Source organism: Nycticebus coucang, chromosome 17, assembly GCF_027406575.1.
Source record: "Nycticebus coucang isolate mNycCou1 chromosome 17, mNycCou1.pri, whole genome shotgun sequence".
Taxonomy (NCBI): Eukaryota; Metazoa; Chordata; class Mammalia; order Primates; family Lorisidae; genus Nycticebus; species Nycticebus coucang.
In genome coordinates, this window is record NC_069796.1 from 36518340 (window position 1) to 36541638 (window position 23299).

At 38.8% G+C, this 23299-nt stretch overlaps 1 protein-coding gene across 9 annotated transcripts in view; it reads right to left on the minus strand.

The window, feature by feature from the left end:
* FAM13B (family with sequence similarity 13 member B) overlaps window positions 1-23299 on the minus strand; it is a 124443-nt gene that overhangs the window by 49270 nt on the left and 51874 nt on the right. For 7 of the 9 annotated variants that reach the window (XM_053566054.1, XM_053566055.1, XM_053566060.1 and 4 more), the window contains 3 exons: window positions 20118-20278; window positions 1041-1082; window positions 242-397 (listed from right to left, as the gene is read on the minus strand). In XM_053566054.1, the coding sequence (XP_053422029.1) occupies window positions 242-397; window positions 1041-1082; window positions 20118-20278 (359 nt within the window). The remainder of the gene's footprint in view (window positions 1-241; window positions 398-1040; window positions 1083-20117; window positions 20279-23299) is intronic. The other 2 variants (XM_053566063.1, XM_053566061.1) reach the window with 1 other exon arrangement.

Here is a 23299-nt window from a genome sequence, read left to right on the forward strand (position 1 = left end):
TTTTTGATATCATGGATGCACATACAAATATACACAATGTCACTTTTCACATTGACTTTCAGCAATCCCCAAGACAGACGAGACTCCATTATTTACATACAAATATAAACAAAGTCACTTTTTACATTGTGACTTTCAGCAATCCCAAGACAGATGAGATCTCATTATTTAAATAAAAAGTTTTTTTAAGTAACAAGACAGTTTTGTAACGAACAACAAATAACAGTAAAATGGTTCTTACTGGTTATTAGATCCTTCCCCATCACAATTAATACTTTCTGCTTCATTATTACACACCAGACTTTGCTGCTGTAAATTCTTAAGATCATGATCTATGCTGCTCTGCAGATCAAAAAGGTGCTGTTCCACAGCTGCTCTAATTGTTCTTTCTAAAATGCTACATAACAGAACACATTATAGTGAGAAAGAGTCACTCTACCTGGATAGGCCACATAAACATAAATGTTGAAATCTGTACCAGTAAAACAAATTATTATGGAATTTAAATGAGTAAACCAAAGTGTAAAAAGAAATACATGATACTGGCTTAAATTTTAAGGTGAAATCTATCCAAATAGATGAACCTATACAAATCAACCATAATGTCACAATCATGACTGGGGTGAGAAGAACAGTTGTCCCAATAAATCATTCCTCACTATATAGAAGGCCATTTAAATAGTTAAGACTTTTCAAAACTTCATTTACAAAGCAAAATATTTATCAACACTCAGCTAAATAAAAGAAACTATGCGTACTGTTCTTTTTTTTATGTGATGTCTACTTTATAAAGAAAACTCAAAGCTCTATCAACATTTTTCAATTACTTCAAAGGATAAAAAAAAAATCACCTAAAGAAAGTTCATCTTTATTTCGTATAATAGGGCAATGGATTCTTTCATTTGTTCCTACAGTACACGAAATACTAATTTACTGCCTATGTACAATCTTTCCTCTAAAGTAAACATCGATTTTAATTTCTACAGCTTAGTAGTATTTTGAAATTTTAAAAATGTGTCTTCTACAAGTATACTACTTACTCCGCAGAGGCTGGTAACATGCTGATTGGAGTTATATGGGCACTGTAATCAAAGGAAGAAATTAGCTATAAAATCTTCAATATGAAATGACTACAACATGTGTTGAAAACTGCCACATTTACATTACCTTGACACAACCAGAAATGCATGCACTAAGTTTTATGTTTTCAATTATATATCAGATTGGAAAAATGTTCTGAATCTGGTTGGGAAAAGTTTCAAATATTAACAAAAAAAAAATTTTTTTTTTGAGAAAACATAACTCTAACAAGACCAAAATAAAGAAGTACTCACTTAATATTCATTATGGGCTAGGAACCTGACATGGACTTATCTTGTTTAATAATTTTTAATATCCTAGGAGTTATAATTATTTCCGCTATTCCACAAAACTGAAGCTTGAAAATACTCATTAATTTGCCCTAATGCACACATAGCCCTGGGCTAGGGACCCCAAAACCTCTGCAATTAGCAAAGATGCCCTACTGCCTTCTGCAACTAAAAACAAAAATATACATAGCATAGTATGAACATCTCTACCAGAGCATGAATCTAATTTTTCTTTAGAGATAGGGTCTTGCTCTGTTACCTGGGCTAGAGGGTGGTGGCATCATCACAGCTCACTTCAGCCTCCAACTCCTGGGCTCAAGCAATCCTCCCACCTCACCCTCCTGAGGAGTTGACACTATATACATGCACCACTATGCCTAATTTTTTTTTGTTTTTAATGGAGACAAGAGTCTCATTCTGTCACCCTGGGTAGAGAGCCATGGCATCATCACAGCTCACAGCAACCTCAAACTCTTGGCCTCAAGCAATCCTCTTGCCTCAGCCTCCTGAGTAGCTGTGACTACAGGTGCCTACCACAATGCCTGCTAGGTTTCCCTCCCTACCCCCATTTTTAGTACACATAGGGGTCTTGCTCTTGCTCAGGCTGTTCTGGAACTCCTGAGCTCAGATAATCCACCCACCTCTGCCTCCCAGAGTGCTAGGATTATAGGCATGAGCCAGCATGCCCGGCCAGTATTTTACATTTCAGTTTTGAGCTGTTATTAAATTCCAGAAGTTAAATCTTTACGTAGTACAATCTTTTATATTTTCCTTGGTAATATTTATATTTGCTACTAAACTTAGATGATTCCTTACTTATTGAGAAATATTCCTTTTATATTTAAATATCTTATTATAGTCTGTAGTATACTAAATTGAATGGTCTGAGGAAAATCTATAAATCCAACACCACTCTCTTAATCATTTAATGGTTAATTTCTGGTAACCTTTTGCTTTATCTTATATCAAATTCTGAATTTAATAGTCTGTTAGTAAAGCCTTACATAATGTTTAATTTTTGGTAGACCTTATCAAATTTGCCACTGTTACTCATCTACTTATTCTCCCAAAGGGATTTTGTTACCTTTTTTGTCAGCTTAGATTGTCCCACGGACACAAGACACTTCTTAAAGAATCTACTGAACAAAAAAAGATCAACCTACCTAGAAACGTAAATTAAAATAAGGATTAAAATAAAATTAATATACCTATATATTTTTGCTCATATTACTATACTACACTGATAAAAGCTATGAGATTGACATTCATGTTGCTAGTGGGAAGGTTAATAAGTAAAAAGTTCTTCTTTTTTTTTTTTTTTTGTTTTTTTGAGGCAGAGTCTCACTATGTCACTCTCGGTACAGTGCCGTGGAGTCACAGCTCACAGCAATCTCAAACTCTTGGGCTTAAGCAATTCTCCTGCCTCAGCCTTCCAAGTAGCTGGGACTACAGGTGCCCGCCACAATATCTGGCTATTTTTTTTTTTTTTTTTTGCATATGGGGCTGGTGCCCTACTCTGTTGAGCCACAGGTGCTACCCTATTTTTTATTTATTTATTTTTGTTGTTGTTGTTGCATTTTTTTGGCCAGGGCCAGGTTTGAACACACCAACCTCGGTATATGGGACCAGCGCCCTACTCACTGAGCCATAGGCGCCACCCAATACCTGGCTATATTTTTCTTGCAGTTGTCATTGCTGATTTTAGCTGGCCCAGGACAAGTTCGACCCCTCCAGTCTTGGTGTATGCGCCCTACCTAGTTAAAAAGTTCTTAAGGAAATCTATTTACCAATGTGTTTTAAAGAGCTCTAAAAATGTGCATACTCTTTGACCCAAATTCTGTACCTGAAACTCTCAAAAAGGGTCTATCAAATCTATAAAAATGTATTCTAAATACATAAAGGGGAACGGACTTTATGCCATAAAATGTTCTCTGTAGCACATTTTCTCCAATATTTTATTATAAAAATTTTCAAAAATACAGAAAAGTGAAGAAAATTGCACAAGAAAACCTACACACTATCTAGATTTTATAATTAACATTTAATGTATTTACAGAATTATTTTTAAGAAAGGCATATCAGCAAATAAGTATACAAAATAGGGGAACACAAAGCAATGAACTGTTTTAAAAGCACTGATGCTCATTAAGATTAGAAAATAACATGGCAAAGTGTTTTTATTAATACATGTACATAAATATGTGTAAAACTATGTATCAAAATGGCTCCATTTAATAATTTTTTTTTACAATTATACAGACAGGCTAAACTAGATTAAACTAGAATTTGGTCACTTTCTTTGATCATCTCCAGAGAAGGAATGTCATCCATGGACCACCTCCATCAAAATCTCCTAAAATGACAAGGCTATTTTATTGGAGATCTGGGCACTTAGCCCAGACCTTGAATACCATAAAGCCAAAGTAAGTAAGATTGTGTGGGGCGGCGCCTATGGCTCAGTCGGTAAGGCACCGGCCCCATATACCGAGGGTGACGGGTTCAAACCCAGCCCCGGCCAAACTGCAACCAAAAAATAGCCGGGCGTTGTGGCGGGTGCCTGTTGTCCCAGCTACTCGGGAGGCTGAGGCAAGAGAATCGCTTAAGCCCAGGAGTTGAAGGTTGCTGTGAGCTGTGTGAGGCCACAGCACTCTACCAAGGGCCATACAGTGAGACTCTGTCTCTACAAAAAAAAAAAAAAAAGATTGTGTGGCACTGGCACTAGAATAAATAGATAGATGGAATAGAAAAGGACCAATTGAATATATCATACTTGATTTACTTTTTTATTTTTTTTTTTTTTTTTTTTTTTTTTTTGAGACAGAGCTGTTTCCCTGGGTAGAGTGCCAAGGCTGTTTCCCTGGGTAGAGTGCCAAGGCATCACAGCTCATAGCAACCTCCAACTCCTGGGTTCAAGCAATTCTCCTGCCTCCACCTCCCAAGTAGCTGGGACTACAGGCTCCTGCCACAACACCTGGCTATTTTTTGGTTGCAGCCGTCATTGTTGTTTGGAGGGTCTGGGCTGGATTCGCACCTGCCAGCTCAGGTGTATGTGGTTGGCGCCTTAGCCGCTTGAGCCAAGGCGCCAAGCCATTATACTTGATTTAGAATAAAGATGGTGCTACAGAAAGCAGGGAAGCGGCAGTCTTTTCAAAAACAAGTGTTGGTTTGATTTAGCATCCATATGGAAAAAAAGTTAACTGGTCCCCACCTTACACGCCATAGACAAAACCAATTCCAGGTACACTGCAGACCTAAACATTAAAAGTGAAATAATATAGCTTCTGGAAGATAATATAAAAATATGTATTTAAGGAAAAATTTCTTAAACAGGACATAAAAAGCATGATAAGCTTGATTAAAATTAGAACTAATCTTCAAAAGACATACTATATGAGAAAGAAAAGCCACAGGACACAATGGGAAAAAGAAACTTGCAATACGTATTTTTAAAAAACCTCTGGATTAAAAAAAAAAACTCCAATAAACCAGTAAGAAAAAGACAATCCAATAGAAAATTGGGCAACAAAGGCAGAGTGTGGTGGCTCAGTCCTGTCATCCTAGCACTCTGGGAGGCTCAGGCAGATGGATTGCCTGAGCTCAGGGAGTTTGAGACAAGCCTGAGCAAGAGCAAGACTCTTGCTCAAGAGTCGCTAAAACAGAGGTTCTCAACCTTCCTAATACCACGAACTTTTAATACAATCCAAAGAGGTCCCAACCAACAGGTTGAGAACCGCTGCTCTAAAAAATAGCCAGGGTTGTAGTCCCAGCTACTCGGGAGGCTGAGGCAAGAGAATCGCGTAAGCCCAAGAGTTAGAGGTTGCTGTGAGCCGTGTGACGCCACGGCACTCTACCAAGGGCGGTACAGTGAGACTCTGTCTCTAAAAAAAAAAAATAGCCAGGGTTGTGGCGGGTGCCTATAGTCCCAACTACTTCGGAGGCTGAGGCAAAGAATCACTCTGAGCCCAAGAGTTTGAGACTGCTGTGAGCTATGATGCCACAGCACTCTATCGAGGGCAACAAAATAAGACTGTCTCGAAAAAAAAAAAAAAAGGCTTGGCGCCCATAGCACAGTGGTTACAATGCCAGCCACATACACCGAGGCTGGCAGGTTTGAATCTGGCCCAGGCCAGCTAAAACAACAATGACAACAAAATACCCAGATGTTGTAGTGGGCACCTGTAGTCCCAGCTACTTGGGAGGCTGAGGCAAGAGAACTGCTTAAGCCCAAGAGTTTGACGTTGCTGTAAGCTGTGATACCACCGCACTCTACTGAGGGCGACATAATGAGACTCAGTCTCAAAAAGAAAGAAAATTGGGCAACAGACTTGAATAGGCATTTTGTAAAAGTAGGAATCAGCCAACATATTCATGAAAAGGAGAGGGACTTGGCAATATTTACCAAAGTTGAAGATAGGTGCTTATCTTCATGTGCACACAAACGTACACCAGAAGATGTATATGAGAACATGCATAACAATATTATTCATAATAGTCAAAACATAAAAACGAATTGTTTAGCAACAGAAGAAAAAATAAGTTTGGTGCAAGCATACGATAGAATACTTTAGCAATAAAATGAACCACAGTGACAATGCAACAACATAGATTAATCGTGCATAAAATGTTTAGTGAAAAAAACATCAAAAATGTATACTCTTATTTTCATAAAGCTCAAAAGCATACAAGGAAGGGACTCCCTCAACATGAGTACAGGGATCACCTTAGTAAGGAAGGAAAGGATCAGCATTAGATGTGTGTGGTGATTACATGGATTATTTGCTTTTTACTAATTTGTTTTGCTATACATTTGTTTAGCAAAATGGGTGTTTCTGTATGTATGATTTATTTCCCAATATAAAAAGGAAAAAATAGCTGTAAAAAAAGATTCCAGAGTCCAATTTTCAAATCACTAAGCCAGGGCCTAAGAGTCTACTTATTTTTCCCCAAAGACAGTCTTACTCTGTCGTCCAGGCTGGAATGCAATGGTATGATCATAGCTCACTGCAGCCTCAAATTCCTGGGCTCAAGTGATCTTCCTCCCTCAGGCCGCCCTCTGCCACCACCATCAGCCAGGACTACAGGCACACACCTGGTCATGCTTGGCTAATTGTTTCATTATTTCTAGAGATGTGGTCTTGCTATGTTGTTCAGGCTGGTCTCAAATTCCTGACCTCAAGTGATCCTTCTGCTTCCACCCTCCAAAGTACTAGGATTACCAGTGTGAAACTGGCCTGAGTCTACTTTTTTTTTCTTTTCAGTTTTTGCCCAGGACCAGGTTTGAACCCACCACTTCCGGTACATGGGGCTGGCACCCTACTCCTTGAGCCACAGGCACCACCCCTGAGTCTACATTTTTAACAACACTTACTATGATTCTTTACTAACATACTAATAAATCTGAGTAACAATGACCTGGACCTATACCTACCCTCCAAAAAGAATAAAGTTTAATCAGATTTCCAGTTATCCAAAGGAGCCAAAAAGAGGCAATAGTGCTAACAGACTTAAATTGGGTAGATGGGCAGGGTAGTTGATTATTTTTGCTTCCTACTCATTTTAATTGCTACTGAAATACAAACATATATATAGAAGTAGTAATCAGCAAGCTGGATTATTAGTGCAATAGTAAAGATTCTTTACCCCTGAATATGCTGTGACAATCACAGAAACAGCCCCTTTTAATAAGTAATCTACCACACAGACACAATTAATGAATCAAATAAATAGATCTTGTATTTTCAGAGTCAGATTGTCAGTCACAAGGCCACAGACAAAATTGATTTTACAACTTTGTTCTCTACGCTTCTGAAGGAAGATTTCACAGATTTAATTATTTTTTATTTTCAGACTTTTGTCAAATTCTATAGATTATAAAGCCCTCAAGTAAAAACCAGGGCTTACACCTATGAATATAAAAATAACTTATCAATCTAGCTATGTGTCAATAACTAAATTGAATAGGTATCACAAGGATATAAGTTGTTTTTTTTTTTTTTATTGTTGGGGATTCATTGAGGGTACAATAAGCCAGGTTACACTGATTGCAATTGTTAGGTAAAGTCCCTCTTGCAATCATTAAGAAAGATACAAGAAGGCAGCACCTGTGGCTCAAGGAGTAGGGCACCGGCCCCATGTATCAGAGGTGGTGGGTTCAAACCCAGCCCCGGCCAAAAACTGCAAAAAAAAAAAAAAAAAAAAGGAAGAAAGATAGATACAAGATATTATTAATTACTGATCTACTACAGGTCAATTATTTAGCATCCACAGGAAGATGACATAAAGACCACCTCAAAACATTAATTTTGTTCACTAAACCCTAGACAAGGAAGACTAGTCTAAAAGGACAAACAATATATCACAAAGGACAAACATATTTTAAAGTTCTCTATCAAGTATAACTAAGACTGTAGTCATTCTCTCCCTGCTGTTAACTCTACTTTTAAATCTGCCTACAATTCACATATTCTTCTTGAGAACCTAAAATCAATCTTGTAACCACTTATTCCAATTACTAATTTTTTATAACTCAAACAAAATTATCAGAAGAACTACTATTACAATTTCCCAATTGCAAATATTTAATGGTACAAACAATATTTCAATAAACATACTGCACAACTCATCCTTAATTAAACAAACCTGATAAGGATCACTTTACCTGTGCAACAGAGACTTGCAAGCCATTCTGAAGACCCTGAGATCTCCCAACTAAAATATCATTAAAGAGATTTCGCTTCAAACACAGTAAAGGATGGTGGTGGGCTAATAAAAATTGCTGAGCAATTTCAGTGCTGAGTCCTCCCAAATACATTTAAATGGAGCTTTAGACTGCAATAGGAGATCACTGCTGACAAGGAGGTACCCAATCAATAATCCAAATTTTTTTATAAGTACTTTACAACTTTCCAAGAGATGGAGAGAGAAGGACGAAATTTTAGATCTGGCTAGAATGTCTACAAAAATAGGCTTAAGTCGGGCGACGCCTGTGGCTCAAAGGAGTAGGGCATCAGCCCCATATACCAGAGGTGGTGGGTTCAAAACTGGCCCAAGCCAAAAACAAACAAAAAACTGCAAAAATAGGCTTAAGTCTAATCTCCCAAGATAAGCAGAGACACTAATCTATTTGTTTTCATTAGTCATACAACTTATAGTTATAGTCATACTACTATAACCTGGGGTATAAATTATTACATATATAAAATCTTGTATTACAAACATAAAATCTTGTATTCTACCACAGGTAGAATATTATTGTTCAATTATACAATTTCAGAAAAGCATTAATGGTTAATTTCTTTCTTTTTTTTTTTTGAGACAGAGTCTCACTATGTCCCTCTGGGTTGAGTGTCATTGTGTCACAGCTCACAGCAACTTCAAACTCTTGGGCTTAAGCGATTCTCTTGCCTCAGCCTCCCAAGTAACTGGGACTACAAGCACCTGCCACAACACCCAGCTATTTTTGTTGTTGTTGTTTCGGTTGTCGTTGTTTAGCTGGCCCAGGCTGGTTTCAAACCCACCAGCCTCAGTGTACGTGGCTGGTGCTGTAACCACTGTGCTACGGGCGCCCAGCCAATGATTAATTTTTCAAATCTAAAAATTCGATGACTTCCAATTAAATAATGCCATAACCATACCAAAATTACACTGAAAAGCTATGGTTTCAAAACCTGAAATATATAAAACAAAACACAACATATCCCTCTAAAACCGAAAGTGAAAATCCTTTCCTCCCTTTCCTTATCAATATGGGAGTACTTTATACCTATGATGAGACCACATTGAAAGATTTTTCAGTATTACAAAGTTAGTCAATAAGCTGATACATTTAAAATATAGCTTTAAAATAATAAATACATCATTTATAAGAGAGGGGAAAAGAAAATGTCAATATTCATCACATGCCAGTCCTTTTCCTTATGACCCAGAGCATAAATCCTACTTTTTTCCACCCAACATTTCTGATACTCCCAAAGAAATTACTACTGACTCCTTTTTAAAACATTCTTTAATGGTATCTGGATTGAAAATGTGAACTGATAAAATCTATCAAATGAAATCTTTTGCAAACTGATTCAACGGATGACAGATAAGAAAAAAGACACTATTATACAACAACACAGTTATCATGCCTTTCTAATCACATTTAAAGGCACATTTTCAATAAGGCAACCACTAAATGAAGTGAAGACAGATCTTAAACCTCTAACCTCTGGCTCAGTGCCCATAGCTCAGTGGTAAGGGCACCGACCACGTATGCTGGGGGTGGCAGGTTCAAACCCGGCCCGGGCAAAAAACCACAATGACAACTACAACAAAAAACTAGGCAGATGCTGTGCGGGCGCCTATAGTCCCAGCTACTTGGAAGGCTGAGGCAAGAAAATGGCTTAAACCCAAGATGAGGTTGCTCTGAGCTGTGATGCCACAGCACTCTACTAAGAGCCACATAGTAAGACTCTGTCTCAAAAAAAAAAAAAACAAAACTCTAACCTCAAAGCTCATTCTAAACCACTTCCACCTACTTTCTTTCCTGTACTTCATCTAAAATTAAATCATGAGAAACCAATGAACTGGCTTGGCGCCCATAGCTCAGTGAGTAAGGTGCCAGCCACACACACCAAGACTGGTAAGTTCAAGCCCAGCTTGGGCCTGCCTAACAACAACAACTGCAACCAAAAAATAGCTGGGCATTGTGGTGGGCACCACGACAACCGCAACCAAAAAAATAGCTGGGCATTGTGGTGGGCACCTACAGTCCCAGCTACTTGGGAGGCAGAGGCAAGAGAATCACTTAAGCCCAAGAGTTTGAGGCTACTGCGAGCTGTGATACCACAGCACTGTACGATGGGCGATGTAGTTAGACTCTATCTCAAGAAAAAGAAAAAAGAAAGAAACCAATGAACTTACGAGAAAGAAGCCCCAACATCAGCAACCCACCAAAAGAAGAATGTATTTTCATTCTTTCTAAATTCCAGGCCTTACCAAGACATCGGAAGCACAATTCTAAATAAACTTTGTAATGTGAAATAATTATTTTTTTATTTGTGGTTCTGTAAGCCATAAGCACAAATTAAAAATCACCTATCAAGCCAAAATAAAGCTTTCTAAAACTGCTTAGGAAAAAGATTTTAAAGCACGGGGGTGGGGGAGGAGTTAAGAACTCTTTAAGAACTCCCTCATCTCTCTTTAAAATTTTTAAATGTAAAGATTCCCATAAAATGTGTACATTTAAATACAAAGCTAAATGACAAATAAGTGATTATAAAGCAACAATTTAGAAATAACCTTGAGATTTCCAGGGTATTCACAAATGAGACTAAACCTCAAGATCTACCAAAATTACTGCTTTTTCATGCACTCTTAGGCAGCTCATAACCTGAACCTCACCATTTTGCCCACTCTGAACACAGCTTAACTCTTAACAAAGTAATAGCTAATAGCAAACAACCAAAAAAATAGCATAGGCATAAACAGACCAATCAATACAACTCATACTAAAATATTAAAACTACCTGGTTCTAAAGAGTAGTCTCCAAGATACTTTCTATGAAAGGTGTGAACTATCTTCATGACAGAGCAGAACTTCCATACTTGACCACTTCCTTAAGTTAACCTAATTTTCTTTTTCTTTTCTTTTTTTTTTTTTTTTTTTTTTTTTGAGACAGAGTCTCACTTTGTCATCCTAGGTAGAGTGCCATGGTGTCATGCTCACTGCAATCTCAAACTCTTGGGCTTAAGCAATTCTCTTGCCTCAGCTTCCCAAGTAGCTGGGACTACAGGCACCTACCACAACACCCAACTATTTTTAAAGATGGGGTCTTTGCTCTGGTTCAGGGTGGTCTCAAACCCGTGAGCTCAGGCAATTCACCCGCCTCGGCCTTCCAAGTGCTGGGATTACAGGCGCGAGCCAACACACCCGGTTCTAAATTGACCTAATTTTCATAGACCAGACATGCACCACATACGCATATCAGTACCATAGGCCTAGTTCCTTACACTGGCCATGTCCATATGTTGACCAGTTTGTTACAGTCCTTGGGTGGTCAACTTACAGAGGTTCTAGTATTTGTCTTTTTTGCTGTGCCAACTTTTGCATGATGTTAAAAATTTTTAATTGGGGCTCGGCGCCTGTAGCTCAGCAGCTTACGCACCAGCCACATACACTGGAGCTAGAAGGTTCAAATCCAGCCTGGGCCTGCCAAACAACAAGGACAACTACAACCAAAAAATAGCTGGGCGTTGTGGTGGGCACCTGTAGTCCCAGTTACTTGAGAGCCTGAGGCAAGAGAATCACTTAAGCCCAAGAGTTTGAGGTTGCTGTGAGCTGTGATGCCATAGCACTCTACCCAGGGCGACAGCTTGAGACTCTGTCTCAAAAAAAAAAAAAATTGAGAGGCATTAAACTAGTTGGCTCCAGTGCCTTGGCTTCCTATATAAGCAAACTGAAGCCCAAGGTTAACAGTAAGATAACCAATCAAAAACTGCCAACTAATTTCTTAAGTAGGAACCTTCTACTACTAGATGACACCCAAATGCCTAGCACAGGCCTACCCAATCAAGTTATTTATTTCCACAGTCAATGCTCTCATACAGCTAAAGCAGAGTACTCTGAACTTGTAGTTTTGAGGACTATTTAGTGTATACTGAAGCTTTTCTTATTTTATAGGGTATGAGTTAGTAGAGTGATCAAGCCCTTCGCAGAACCTGGCCGCTCTCCAGACTGGTTCTCTCAAAAAATAAGTTTCCAGGACAGTGCCTATGGTTCAGTGAGTAGGACACCAGCCCTATATACTGAGGGTGGCAGGTTCAGACCCAGCCCTGGCAAAACTGCAACAAAAAAATCGCCAGGCATTGTGGTGGGCACCTGCAATCCCAGCTACTCAGGAGGCTGAGGCAAGAGAATCACCTAAGCCAGGAGTTGGAGGTTGCTGTGAGCCAAGACGCCACAGCACTCTACCAAGGGTGATAAAGTGAGACTCTGTCTCTACAAAAAAAAAAAAAATATATATATATATATATATATATATGAGAATTACTAAGTTAGACATTTAATAGAACTGCACAAATGTAAAACAATGCCATTGAAAAAGTCGGGGGTCGTATTTAGAAAACACAGCTATTTTTCTTAAAAAATTTTTTTACATTAACATGTAATGGGTTTATTGTTGCTTTAAAAAACTAAATACTTTCTCAGTTTTAATTTCTGATATAATAAATATGGATATAATCCACAATAACAAAAGTTCTTTAGGGTTTCAATAACTTTTAAGTGTATAAAGGAGTTGTATGTGGATCACTATGAAAGTTTTAAGATCGATTGTGTTATGGTCCATTATTTCACTCCCAAGAAACACAACCAACAGTGTCCTTTCTGATTCACTAGTAGTTTCAACTTACTTGGCTCCTGGGTGTTGCTGGGAGGGCTTCAATTATTTACATCCATGTGGATTTTACAGTTCTACATTTTTGTGTATATCAAAATTTTCAACCCAGAAGAACAAGAAACATTTTACCACAAAGGCATTTGCACTAGAAGGTTTCTTGTGGCTCAATTCATAATTACCAAGTCGTGGAAGGAAACTAAGTGCCCATCAACTCATGAATGGATCAACAAACTGTGGTATATGGGTACCATGGAATATTATTCAGCCATTAAAAAGATGGACACTTTACATCTTTGACATTTACCTGGATGGAGCTGAAATACAGTCCTCTTAGTAAAGTATCTTAAGAAGGGAAAATAAATATCCAATGTACTCCATACTAATATGAAATCAATATACAAATAATTACATGTTCCTAAGAACAATAAAACACTATTAACAGTCCAGTTCCGGGGTAGAGGGAAGTGGGAGGAGGGAGGGAAGAGGATGTATGGCAGAAGGACGGAGAGCATGAGGCAGGATCTCACCTAATGTGCACATTTTGAGAGTATATAACATGCCCCCGGGTCCTCATATTAATTTGAATAAAGTTAAAAAAAAAACAAAAACAAAAAATTTGAGAAAGGCTAACTTTAATAAGGGAGAAGAAACTTATCAATAAAAAAACTATGAGGTCATATATTTTAGCTACAAACAAGTCTTTTCAAAGTACAACTAAGCAAAGAAATACTCTCAGTGGTTAAATATGCTGAGCTTTTAATTTTAATGTAGCAAACATCAAAAGTATAAACCACATTTTAAAAAAGTTCTTTAAAATGTGGCTCAAGCAACTAAGGCGCCAGCCACCTACACCTGAGCTGGTGGGTTCAAATCCAACCAGGGTCTGCCAAACAACAATGACAGCTGCAACCAAAAAATAGCCGGGCGTTGTGGGGAGCACCTGCAGTCCCAGCTATTTGGGAGGCGGAGGCAGGAGAATCGCTTGAGCCCAGGAGTTGGAGGTTGCTGTGAGCTGTGATGCCAGGGCAACAGCCTGAGGCTCTGTCTCAAAAAAAAAAAAAAGCTCTTTCAAGTCTTCAATAATATTTTAGAATATAAAGTTTGAAACCAAGAATTTTAAAAAACTGCAATTTGAACCATCACTAAACGTTTATTTCCTATAGGTCCCTAATGTGTCTTCCTAGGCTACTTCTGAAGAGAAACACAAAGCAGGCTACCTAATAATTCCAATAAATGTTTGCAAACCACCTCATAAAAATACTCAAATAGATGACACGTTAGTTACTAAAAGTTCTATCTCTGGCTTCACGCCATACACTAATTCCTTAGAACAAATTTATTAAGGGCTCCCTATATATTAGGCCTTTTGCATTCTAGGGAAATTTCTCCCCTGCTTTTCTTTCATCCAAGATAAAGAATCAAATAATGTACATTTCTTTTTTCTTTTTTTTTAATGAGACAGAGTCTCACTATGTCCCCCTCCATAGATTGAGTGCCATTGCATCATAGCTCGCAGCAACCTCAAACTCGTGGGCCTAAGCGATTCTCTTGCCTCAGCCTCCAAAGTGCCTGGGACTACAAGCACCTGCCACAATGCCTCACTACTTCTTTGTTGCAGTTATCATTGTTGTTTAGCTGGCCTGAGCCGGGCTCAAACCCACCACCCTTGGTGCATGTGGCCTGTGCTGTAACCACTGTGGTACGGGTGCCAAACCTGTATTTTACATTTCTTCTGTCTTAGAACACTAAGACACTTGCTATATACATGTATATAATTTTATCATATTAATTTAAGCATTTAAGAAAATTCCATATTGGGCTCAGTGCCTATAGCTCAAGTGGCTAGGGCGCCAGCCACATACACTGGGCCTGGAGGGTCCAAGCCCAGCCTGGGCCTGCCAAACAACAATGACAATTACAGCCAAAAAATAGCCAGGCATTGTGGCAGGCTCCTGTAGTCCCAGCTACTTGGGAGGCTGAGGCAAGAGAAACGCTTAAGCCTAAGAATTTGAGGTTGCTGTGAGCTATGACAGCATAGCTCTCTACTGAGGGCAACATAGTGAGACTCTGTCTCAAAAAAACAGAAAGAAAATTCCATATTGCTTCTAAATCTCCATTTAATACCTAATACTTGACTGAGAGCCTAGTCCATAGTAGACACTATTTTAAGTGTTATAATAACGCGAGTGAACAAAATCTAGTGCTGGAAGACAGACAATAACAAAAATAAACATAAGTTACTTGTGTTATGTTATGGACAAAACTGAACAGGGTAAGGGAGATAAAGAATGGGGGATGGGGAGACATTGTTGAGAAAGTGACATTTGAGTGAAGAACTGAAAAAAGAGAACTGTACATTTATCTAAGGGATATCTATGCAGACAGAGGCTCTCAGGTGGAACAAGACTGGTATATCTGAGGAATTCTTCTATGTCCAGAGGGAAATGACCAAAGGGAGAGCAGCCAAGACATCATGTCAGAAAAGGTGGGGCAGCTGAGAGTGGGATGGGGCAGAACCTTATAGGTTGTAAAAATTTTGGCTTTTCTTATTAACTAAAACAGGGAGAGACTGAAGGGATTTAACCAACGGAATAAAATGAGCTTACATTTTAAAACAAAGGACATATAATACTAATCAAATGAACTTAACTCAGTGAAGTATATTTATAAGTTAAAAAACTGAAATAAGAAGCGTAAGTGGACTGCTTGGGATGAGAAATGGCATCATTCCAAAAGATATGTTATAGACCAGGCGTGGTGGCTCATGCCTATAATCCTAGCACTTTAGGAGGCCGAGGCAAGTGGATTGCCTGAGCTCACAGGTTCGAGACCAGCCTGAGCCAGAGCGAGACCTCATCTCTAAAAATAGCTGGGCACTGTGGCAGGCGCCTGTAGTCCCAGCTATTTGGGAGGCTGAGCAAGAGAACTGCTGAAGCCCAGGAGTTGGAGGTTGCTATGAGCTATGAAACTAAGGCACTTTACCCAGGGTGACAAAAGTGAAACTGTCTCAAAAAAAAAAAAGATTATCTTATTTTAGCGGGGGAGCAGGGTCTTACTCTATTGCCTAAGCTACAGTGCAGCGGCATCATCGTAGCTCATTGCAAAGTCAAATTCCAGGATTCAAGTAATCTTCTGTCTCAGCATTCCAAGAAGTTATTACTATACTCACATGTCCTCACATCCAGCTGATTATTTTTTAAACATTTTTTGTAGAGCCAGGTTTATGTTGCTGAGGCTGGTCTCCAACTCCTGACTTCAATCAATTCTCCCACCTCAACCTCCCAGAATGCCACAGTCACAGGCAGGAGCTGCTACACTGGTCAGGAGTTAAATTCTTAACATACACATAACAAATCTCAACTAAAAAAACAGCAGTTATGGGCGGTGACTGTGGCTCAAAGGGGTAGGGCGCCGGTCCCATATGCCGGAGGTGGCAGGTTCAAAACTAGCCTTGGCCAAAAACCACGAAAAAAACCCAGCAGTTACTTCAACTATGATGAGATGTAAAGGACTGTAAATATCTGAAAAGTACTTTAACGAAACAAAAGATACCACCAAAAGAGTAGTCATATGAACTCTTTAAATAAAAGGGAAATAAACTAAAATAAAAGGGAAATGTATAGATATTAACTGAAATATCATCAATAAGTCTAAATGACCACAGTAGTAGACACATCTGTTTCTACTACCCAATATCCCTAACCCTCTTCTTTTAGTAAAAGTCATTTTCTCAGAAACTAGCTCCTCCCTCAATTCTAGACGGGTCCTGGTGAACACATAAATTACAGTGGACCAGGTTTATGCTGGCTAGGGAAACAGATACCTAACCAATTTAGGGCAGACCCTCTGCCCTACAGAAATCTGATCTTAAGCAGAATGACAGAAAGAAACAGAATTCTCACAGCAACAGCCACATGCTAAAGAGATCCTTCCACGATGCCGTGTTACTAAATGCCACAGAACTGCCCATGTTCTTTCTTTTTTTTTTTTTTTGAGAGTCTCACCATGTCACCCTTGGCAAAGTGCTGTGGCATCACAGCTCCCAGTAATCTCCAACTCTTAGGCCTAAGCAATTCTCTTGACTCAGCTTCCCATGCAGCTGGGACTACAGGTGCCCGCCATAACGCCTCGCTATTTTTTGGTTGCAGTTGTCATTATTGTTTAGCAGGCCCAGGTCAAGATCAAACCCGCCACCCTTGGTGCATGTGGCCAACGCCGTAGCCACTGTGCTAGGGGCACCAAGCCAACTGCCTGTGTTCTTTATCTTTGCTTTTTTCCTTTTGATTTTGCGGCCTACTCAGTATCCTTCTTATTACTGAAATACCTTATTTGTCCCCTTTGCTTTAACCAGGGTTTGCTTCTGTGACTTACAATTCACAAATCTTGAGAACCACTAAATTTCCAATGAATACTTTTTTTTTTTTTGAGACAGAGTCTCTCTTTGTCGTCCTTGGTATCATCGTTCACAGCAACCTCAAACACTTGGGCTGAAGTGACTCTCTTGCCTTAGCTTCCCAAATAGCTGAGACTACAGGCACCTGCCACAGTGCCTGGCTATTTTTAGGGACAAGTCTTGCTCTTGCTCAGGCTGGTCTGGAACTCGTGATCTCAGGCAATCCACCTGCCTCAGCCTCCCAGAGTGCTGTAATTACGCCACCACACCCAGCCTTTCTTTTTTTTTTTCTTTCTTGATACAGAACTGGGTCTTGCTTTGTCTCCTGGGCTAATGTGCCATAGCTTCATCATAACTCCTGCAACCTCTAACTCTTGGGCTCAAGAGATCCTTCTGCCTCAGTCTCCCCAGTAGCTGGGCCTACAAGCATGTGCCACCACTCCTGTTCTATTTTTCTACGTTTTTTAGAGGTGGGGGTCTTCACTATGTTGCCCAGGCTAGTCTCAAATCCTGGCCTCAAGTGATCCTCCCACTGTGGCCTCTCAAAGTGTTAGGATCATAGGCATTAGCCACCATCCTTAGCTACGAATACTTCTTAAGTGACTAAGCTGAAGGAAATGAAGATCCTCCATAAAACAAGACAAATAATCAAAGAGAAGCTATTAATAATATGTACTTAAAACAATATTTAACCTTGATGCTAATTAAATAAAAATGCTTAATGAATTGCTTTTATTCAGCACTGTCCAAAAGAAATTTCTACGGTAATAGAAATCATAATAGTTACTAACCTCTTATGGCTACTGAGCACTTGAAATGTGGCTACCACGGCTCAGCGTGTATAGTTCAATGGTTAGGGTGCTGGCCACATTCACCTGGGCTGGCAGGTTAGAACCCCGCCCGGGCCTGCTAAACAATTACAACTACAACAACAACAAAAAAAAAAAAAAATAGCCAGGCGTTGTGGTGGGCACCTGTGGTCTCAGCTACTTGGGGGGCTAAAGAGACTCGCTTAAGCCCAAGAGTTTGAGGTTGCTGTGAGCTGTGACGTCACTCTACCAAAGGTGACACAGTGAGACTGTCTCAAAAAAAAAAAAAACAAACAAAAAAGAAATGTGGCTACCACGCCTGTAGAAGAGATATTTAAATGTATTTAATTTTAATTTGTTTTAAATTTTAAATCTAATAAGACGCAAATAGCTAGTGGCCACCTTATTGGATCAGCTCCATATTAACCAAAATAAAAAACACCCATTTAAAGCTACTGTTTTCAGGTCCTCAAAGAGTACAACCTCCACGGTTGACCACCTCTTTACACAATGACCACCTCCTTAAGTTGACCTAATTTTCACAGACCAGACACGCACATGTATTATCAGAACAGTAGATCTAGTTCTTCATGTTGACAACCTCTGTATGTTGACCAGTTTGCTACAGTCCCTTGAGAGGTTAACTTACAGATGTTCTACAGTATTAATATTGACAATATAAATGGCGTCAAGTCCTTTAAGTACCCTAGAAAAATTAACAAAAGCCATAGAAAGGTTCACTCTTTGAGCCCAATTTATCCAAATGATTCAAAAGAAGGAAAAAATAGCCAGGGAACAAAAGCTTTTTTTAGTAGCAGTATAGTACTGACAAGCTAGCTGAAACAACTCAACATGTCCAGAAAAAGGAATGATGGTTAAGAATACTGTTGAATAACTTAATGCACAGTTAATAAATATTATATAATTAAAATATAGTTAAGAAGCCATCAAAAAAATAAATTAGAAGGTCATACACACAGAAAAGCACTTTTGTTAAATCAGGCAACAAAATAAATAAACATGTTAATATACTAAAATCATAATCATGTTTGAAGGAAGTATACCTAATAAAAAGATCGAGAGGCCCATATAGGAACGTTAACAATTATATTTAGCAGTAGACATTTTAAATTACTTAATTTTCCTAAATAATATTAGATAGCTCCTCCCTTATATTACCAGTTATTTTTAAATGACATTTTGTTTTCTGACTCAGATTATTCTCTCTGCTTTTTAAACACCATTCCATTACATCTAAATTTAAAGAAAAAAAAATCTAGTATCACAGCTGTATCCCTCTAATTAAAAAAGGACAGTAAACCATGGAGTTTTATATAGAACTAGCACAGAATTTAGCAAACCTAGAGCTACCAATTAGGAGTTCTTGAATTCTCTAAACTCCCTAATAGCATGCCCAGTGGTCCCAGTTATGTGCTGGGATAGTACCTTGAGCCTACAAAACTTATCAAATTTACCCAGAATGCCATCTTATATCATTTTATAGATGAAAAGAATTGGAAAGCACAATCTAACCCTATCCCCGGGTTCTATTCTCATGGCCTAGTTCAATCTACTTGTAGCCTAAAAGCTGGATATACAATTCAATTCAGCCATCAAATCCTTCTCTAACAGTTCTACTCCCAAAGATTCTGATTTTACATGGAGCAACTAATGAGTTCACAGAAGAAAATAAATAAGGCTCGGCGCCCATAGCACAGTGGTTATGTCACCAGCCACATACACTGAAGTGGGTGGATTCAAACCCAGCCTGGGCCAGCTAAAAAATAGCCAGGCATTGTAGCAGGTGCCTGTGGTCCCAGCTAGTTGGGAGGCTGAGACAAGAGAATTGCTTAAGCCCATGAGTTTGAGGTTGCTGTGAGCTCTAACGCTACAGCACTGTACGAAGGGTGACAGTAAGACTCTGTCTCAAAAAAGAAAAAACAGAAAGTAAATAAACTTTAAGAAGAAGTATTTGTAAGGGGTTATCTTTCAAAGAAAGGTACAAATTTAATAACTAAAAATTCCTTAGCAAATTTGTTTCTTTAAAATTTTCTTCTTGGCAATCTTTCCTATACAGTTATCAATTTGTGTTGTTTGGTGCTTGAGTAAGTCTACAATTAGAATCAAATTCTTAAAACTAAAGTTCATTCAAATGAAGTATTACCTTGTTGATGCTGTAACACTATTTGATTCCAGGATATTTTCAGTCATCCTTAACTGTACCACCTCTGTCACATCATTTGATTTTTCTGCAGGCTCTTCTGGAAGTTCTTCTATATGTTCCAGCTTTTCATCTTCCTCTTCTTCCTCAGAAAGTTCATTAACCTAAATAAAGGAAAGATAATTAAAATGTAATGAAATTGTTAATTAACAAAGCTAAGAAATACTATGTTAAAAAAAACTTTCTTTTTTTTTTTTTTTAAGACAGTCTCAAGCTATTGCCCTGGGTAGAGTGCCGTGGTGTTATAGCTCACAGCAACCTCCACCTCTTGGGCTCAAGTGATCCTCTTGCCTCAGTTTTTCTATTTTTAGTAGATAAGAGGTCTCACTTTTGCTCAGGTAGATCTTGAACTCGTGAGCTCATGTGATCTGCCCACTGCAGCCTCCCAGAGTACTATGATTACAGGTGTGATGGTGCAAAAAAATTTTATTTATTTATTTTTAAGATAGAGTCTCACTATGTCGCCCTGGGTAGAGTGCTGTGGTGTCACAGCTCACAGCAACCTCAAACTCCCAGGCTCAAGCCTCAGCCTTGCCTCAGCCTCCCACGTAGCTGGCACTACAGGATCCCGCCACAATGCCCAGCCACTTTTCTGTTGCAGTTGTCATTGCTGTTTAGCTGGCCCAGGCTGGGTTCAAACCCACCAGGTCTTGGTATATGTGGCTAGCACCGTAACCACTGTGCTAGGGGCGCTGAGCCATAAAAAAACTTTAAATACAAACAACTCATTTTTTATTTCCTCATTTCTTAGGACCAATTTCTCTCACGGAGTAACTCCCAACTTTTTCTTATTAAAATAAAGTTAGAAACCAGACAAACATAACTTTTTAAAATTTATTTTAAACACAGGGGTGTTGCTTTGTCACCCAGGCTAGAGAGCAGTGGTGTGATCATAGCTCACTGCAGCCTCAAACAGCTGGGCTCAAGGGATCCTCCTGCCTCAGCCTCCTGAGTAAGACTACCAGGGAACGTCACCATTCATGGCTAACCATAACATTTTGAAGCAGGACGTAATGATTACAAATTTAATACATCACTAGGAATATGAGTAACATCACAAGTCATAAAAAAGCATGAAAAGTATAATTAACATTCAAAAAGATTCATTTTCTAACAAGTTTTATAAATCTAACAGTTACAAAAGACTTCTACGATATCTCCAATTTCCAAGGTAAATTAAACAAGTCATTTTAATATAGAGTAAGTGTGAAAAAATAAGGGCACAAAAATGGAACCTTACAACAAGATAGAAGTTTTTATTTTTTGACCATGAAGCATACATAACTCAAGGTTGTCTTTCGGGCAGGGGCTGTAAAATGTCCTCTATTATCAAACTGGCAGTATAAGTAATCACTCTAATAAAATGACACTGAAATACTAGGGAAGGAAAAATCAAAATATTTTCAAACAAGAAAATTACCCCAAAGAAGAATTAATTTTTATAAATTAATACTAGTCATGAAAAATGACTATAAACTTTTTGCTCACTCTAGCCAAATGCAGTAGAAATACCAAGAATAAACTTGTTTACTACTACCTGTTACAACAAGAAAGTAAAACTACAACCAAAAAAGGAAATTATACTGTGATAGTCTATCATACTCCTAATCAACAAGTACTACTCTGTACTTATTGTAAAGTATAATACAGTAGTTAAAAGCCAGGCTTCAGAGGCAGAAAGATCTATATTTACACATCCCTACTTGCTCCTATCTCTGGCAGCTTGCACACTTAACTTTTCCAACTCTTATGTACAAAACAGAGATGCTGGTTGAAAGGATTGATTACTCTATGTAAAATCTTCAGCAGGGTCTATATATAACATATAATAAACAATAAAAGCTATCACTATAACTAGAATTGTCTTATTTCTAGATAGCATAGATCCTAGTTTCTACATGTAGCATCATTTTTTATAATAAATGAAGAGTGTCTACCATCCAAACTACCAAGAAGAAGAAGCTCTCCATCAAAGTCACTAGCCAGATGGGTCAATAAAAAGTTGTTATTAACAATAGTAATGACCTCAATTTACTTTCTTTTCATTATCATTATTATTATTATTATTAATTATTATTTGAAGACAGAGTCTCACTCTATTGCCCTGGGTATAGTGCCATGGCATCATAGCTCATAGCAACCTCAAACTTTTGGGCTTGAGCAATCCTCTTGCCTCATTCTCCTTCCTAAGTAGCTGGGACTATAGGTATCCATGAGGACGCCTGGCTAGTTTTTCTATTTTTGGTAGAAACGGGGTCCTGATCTTGCTCAGGCTGGTCTCCAACTCCTGAGCTCAAGCAATCCACACACCTTGGCCTCCCAGAGTGCTAGGATTACAGCTATGAGACACCACACCCAGCCAACCATTTGCCATAAAGTATTATGTAGCAGATTCTATTTGATTTGTTCTTGTAAATGCCACCTCTCATCTATCCAAGGCCATGTGTAATGATGATGAAAAAGACTGAAAATCACTGGCCTAACTAGTTATTACTGAGAGGTAAGATTAACACACAAAGGTGAAGACCTCAAATGATAGGTCAGTTTTTAAAATGGATCAAATGAAGCTGGGCCCAGGGCTCACACCTGTAATACTAGCACTCTGGGAGGCTGAGGTAGGTAGACTGTCTGAGCTCAGGAGTTGGAGATCAACCTGAGCAAGAGCAAGATCCCATCTCTAAAAACAGTCGGGTGTTGTGATGGGCACCTACAGTCCCAGCTAGTTGGGAAGCTGAGGCAAAAGGATCACTTGAGCCCAGAAGTTTGAGGTTGTCGTGAGCTATGGTGCCACAGCTTTCTATCAAGGGTGACAAAGTGAGAGACTCTGTTTAAATAAATAAATGAAGGGGATCAAGTGGAAAATTATCTTCTTTTCCCATCTACATATTTAATAATTAGTGAATGTATTCAATTCAAGAGAATGTATTCAATCAATATCCACCTGGTAACCTAAGCAAGAAAAACATTGGCAAAAAAACCCCAACTATTTTCAGAAGTATAAAAGGGGAATTCTTGTGTGTGTGTGTGGTTTTTGGCCGGGGCTGGGCTTGAACCTGCCACCTCTGGCATATGGGACCGGCGCCCTACCTCTTTGAGCCACAGCCGCCGCCCTAAAATGGGAATTC